This window comes from Perkinsus marinus (assembly GCF_000006405.1).
Source record: "Perkinsus marinus ATCC 50983 genomic scaffold scf_1104296970898, whole genome shotgun sequence".
Lineage (NCBI taxonomy): Eukaryota > Perkinsozoa > Perkinsida > Perkinsidae > Perkinsus > Perkinsus marinus.
In genome coordinates, this window is record NW_003202268.1 from 1 (window position 1) to 1337 (window position 1337).

At 51.8% G+C, this 1337-nt stretch overlaps 1 protein-coding gene across 1 annotated transcript; it reads left to right on the plus strand.

The window, feature by feature from the left end:
• Positions 1-101: 101 nt before the first annotated feature.
• Positions 102-1229, plus strand: Pmar_PMAR025766 (Betaine aldehyde dehydrogenase, putative; the record flags this gene model as incomplete). The annotated part of the gene is made up of 7 exons (XM_002767179.1): positions 102-257; positions 310-388; positions 479-627; positions 684-808; positions 864-983; positions 1025-1117; positions 1170-1229. Coding segments are annotated over 7 exons (782 nt in total), but the record flags the coding sequence as incomplete, so codon positions are not given.
• Positions 1230-1337: the final 108 nt, after the last annotated feature.

Below are 1337 nucleotides of genomic sequence, written 5' to 3' on the forward strand. Positions count from 1 at the left end.
GGCGTCGTGGCAGCTATAGTTCCCTGGAACTTTCCCTTGGCAATCGCTGCCTGTAGGATCTCCTAGGAGAACTATGACTTACAGCAGGAGACCATACTTCGATGCTAGGTCACGCAGCGATCTCCCTGGCGTTTGGTAATGCTGTTATTATAAAGCCGTCTCCCCACACGCCGCTGACGGCTCTACGTCTGGGGGAGCTCTTCATGGGCATCGTACCTCCTGGTCTCATCCAAGTATTCACTGGACCCGACACTCCGGTGAGGGTCCATTCTGGCCGAGGATGATCGCTTATCGTGTTGCTAACTTTAGGGAGATTTTAATGTTGGTAGCTATCTAGTTCAACACCCCGGTATCCGCAAAGTCTCATTCACGGGCAGCGTTGCGACTGGTAGGTAGTAGCAGATTGCAGCGGAGCGTATCGCGCTTCATCGTTACATATCGATCAGTAGAGGGCTCGACAAGATCCTGTTCATCTCAGGCAAACGTGTTTTGGCTAACACTATTGCCGATCTGACGAGGTGCACTCTCGAACTTGGTGGAAACGACCCTGCGATAGTTCTACCTGACGCCTCTGTGCCACAAGTTGTCCCCCATATCTTGCGGGCGGCATTCATGAATTCGGGCCAGGTGCGGTACGCTAGTGGTATCACCCGGTACTTGTGATGATCGGAATTCGTCTTCAGGTCTGCTCTGCCGTTAAACGCATTTATGTCCATGAAGCGATCTATGATGACTTCGTTACAGCTGCTTCTGAGGAAGTAGGGAAGCTGAGCAGCTTGGTGGGGGACGGTAGGGAGTCTAATGTCAAGTACGACCATGGCGATCGTATTAATGGCCGATCGAAGATGTCAATAACCTGTCAGGTACGGCCCATTGAACAATGAGATGCAATATAACCGAGTAAAGGAGCTGGTTGCTGATGCTGTGAAGCACGGAGGCGAGATCATCCACGGACAGCTGAGGGAGGGGTTACCGGAGAATGGGTAAGGCTGAATAGAACTCCGAAGTACCTGACACAGCGCAGATACTTCATGGCTCCGTCCATAGTAACTGGTATTACCGATGGAGTCCGGTTGGTGGACGAAGAACAGTTCGGACCGGTTGTACCCATAATGAAGTGAGTCACATGAAAAGACGACCGTTAGTTCTTAATCAGCTGTGATATGCAGATACGCTGACGAGGCGGAGGTAATCGCGCGGGCCAACGGCACACCTTACGGTCTGTCGGCGTCGGTGTGGGGATCAGACTGCGATGCGTTGAACAGAATAGCTACACAGATACTTGCCGGAGTTGTCAGCATAAATAGCCATGGATTGAGTAAGTTCCCGTCGAGGGT